This window comes from Halyomorpha halys, unplaced genomic scaffold (genome assembly GCF_000696795.3).
Source record: "Halyomorpha halys isolate HHAL.00 unplaced genomic scaffold, Hhal_1.1 Scaffold100.1, whole genome shotgun sequence".
NCBI lineage: Eukaryota > Metazoa > Arthropoda > Insecta > Hemiptera > Pentatomidae > Halyomorpha > Halyomorpha halys.
The window spans coordinates 572,400-574,354 of NW_027112088.1; the positions used below are offsets into that span (position 1 = coordinate 572,400).

A 1,955-nucleotide genomic window follows, 5' to 3' on the forward strand; every position below is an offset into this window, starting at 1 on the left:
CTACCAACTGTCAAGCAAATCCTGATAGTAAGACAGCAAATATCAGTTTACACGATGTTAATCACTGTCACCGTCACCGTCACCGAGGAACCTCCACTATAATAACCATCATTACTTTAATGGCGAATGCTATGCGAAAAATATTGTATTATATTAATATTATTATAGATGAACAGGTCAAAGTACTGTTCTAGCCATCAATTTCAGAATATAGAATTTAAGAAAAGTACATGTCTGTAGTTATGAGTTCCTGGAATGCTCATGAAATTCAAGTACTGAATGAGGTTATGTACTCATTGTACGGGAAATTCACAGACATTTTCATTAAATTAAACTGTTGTTTTACTTATTAATTAAACAGCATTATAAGATTAAATTGATTTTTTAAATATTTTATTTGACGTTTACTTGATGCTTTCGGTAATCCGAAAAAATGTTTATTTTTATATGATCCAAGAAGGTTTAGGAAAAAACGAACGAAAAGTTTATGAAAAACAAATTTTATTCCTTTTAAAAGAAAAATTCTCTAATAATAGGAATGCGTGTAAAATGATGCTCTCATTCCTGTTTTGAAATGGAAAGTACGTAGGAGTCGGTGAAAACAATCGTTTTTCTACCTTTTTTTTTTTTTCCATTACGTTGCCTCTAATCAGTTGTTGTTTATTCTATGGAACTTAAATCTTATAAATTAATTACTTCATACCACCAAAAGCAAAAATATTTCGGTTATGGTTATTATGTATGGCGTATAGCTGAACTTTCATAGGCCAACCTGTTGATTTACTTACGCTACATTTGAGGAATCATGTCATTTTTGAGTTGTTAGTGATAACAAAGTGAAAAAAATTAATGTTACAGGTGAGATATGACGTTATCACTCTCTTGAAAAGTAAGTTTTTTTGTTTATAAATATATTTGTCAATGGTATTGGGTTGTTTATGGTATATATCTCTTCCCTGATGAAAAGTTCCTTAGTGCAGTGTAAAGAGGAGAATTTATTTCTTGATAAAATATTATTGCTTGTTTTTGAGCTTATTTTCACTGATATTTCAGATGTTTGCATGTAATGTTGGAAGAAGAAATACGTTCAGCTTCAGCTAGGGGAAATCTCCAAGATGTAACTTCTCTTTTGAAAAGAGGAGCTAAAGTAGCACCAGATTCTGTAAGATATGACTAGTTACATTGTAAGACATGACCAATAAAATTTGTAACATTTTGTGTTTAAGATTGTTATGATCTTTTACTAGGCCCATATAATATTACTTTCTATGAAATTGATAATATTATTTAATGTTTTATAATATCTCTTCTCTTTGCATAGAGTGGTCGTACCCCTTTACATCTGGCTGCTGCTGGAGGACATACTGAGATTGTTGAAGCTCTTGTTAATTCATCTAATGTGAATGCCACTGATGCTGTAAGTAGATCTACTAAAACTAATTGACCTTTAAATATGTATTTGATGGCATGAATAGTTGTTATTTATAGTCCGAGAGCCCGTGCAAAACAATCAAGATTATTTTATGAAAACTTACTAACAATTTTTTAAATCATTATTACACTACCAATGAAGAAATGATAGTTTATCAGTCAGACACTACCTGCAAAAATAGTTGCTGTTTTAAAACATTAAAAAACTTCATTTTTCTTTCAGAGCTCCATATTTTTAAAATGACATACATCACTCAAAAACCTTATAGAACATTGTTTAAAGGAGAGTAATTTTTTTTAAATATGAGCCCTAATAGAGTTATTTACATTCAACAGTTCCTGAGGTACAGTTTTTTTTACAATGCAACATTTCATAAATAATAATAAGAAGTTAGTGAATTTATTTTAGGAAAAATATATTTCAGGAATCATTAGACATATAGATGTCTGCCAGGATTAAAATTAACGCTTTTTGAATGTGCTATAAAGTGGTTCATAACATTTATCTTTATAGGAATAATAGA

At 29.7% G+C, this 1,955-nt stretch overlaps 1 protein-coding gene across 3 annotated transcripts in view; it reads left to right on the top strand.

Moving 5' to 3' along the window:
• The first annotated feature begins 545 nt into the window (after nt 1-545).
• Nucleotides 546-1,955, top strand: part of dgo (ankyrin repeat domain containing protein 6 diego) — an 11,989-nt gene continuing 10,579 nt past the window's right edge. The window contains exons 1-3 of one of the 3 annotated variants that reach the window (XM_024364367.2): nt 546-858; nt 1,054-1,162; nt 1,322-1,417. In XM_024364367.2, coding sequence (XP_024220135.1) covers nt 1,067-1,162; nt 1,322-1,417 — 192 coding nt within the window. In that variant the 5' untranslated portion in view covers nt 546-858; nt 1,054-1,066. Of the gene's footprint in view, nt 890-962; nt 982-1,053; nt 1,163-1,321; nt 1,418-1,955 lie in introns of those variants that run through there. The other 2 variants (XM_024364366.2, XM_014415467.3) reach the window with 2 other exon arrangements.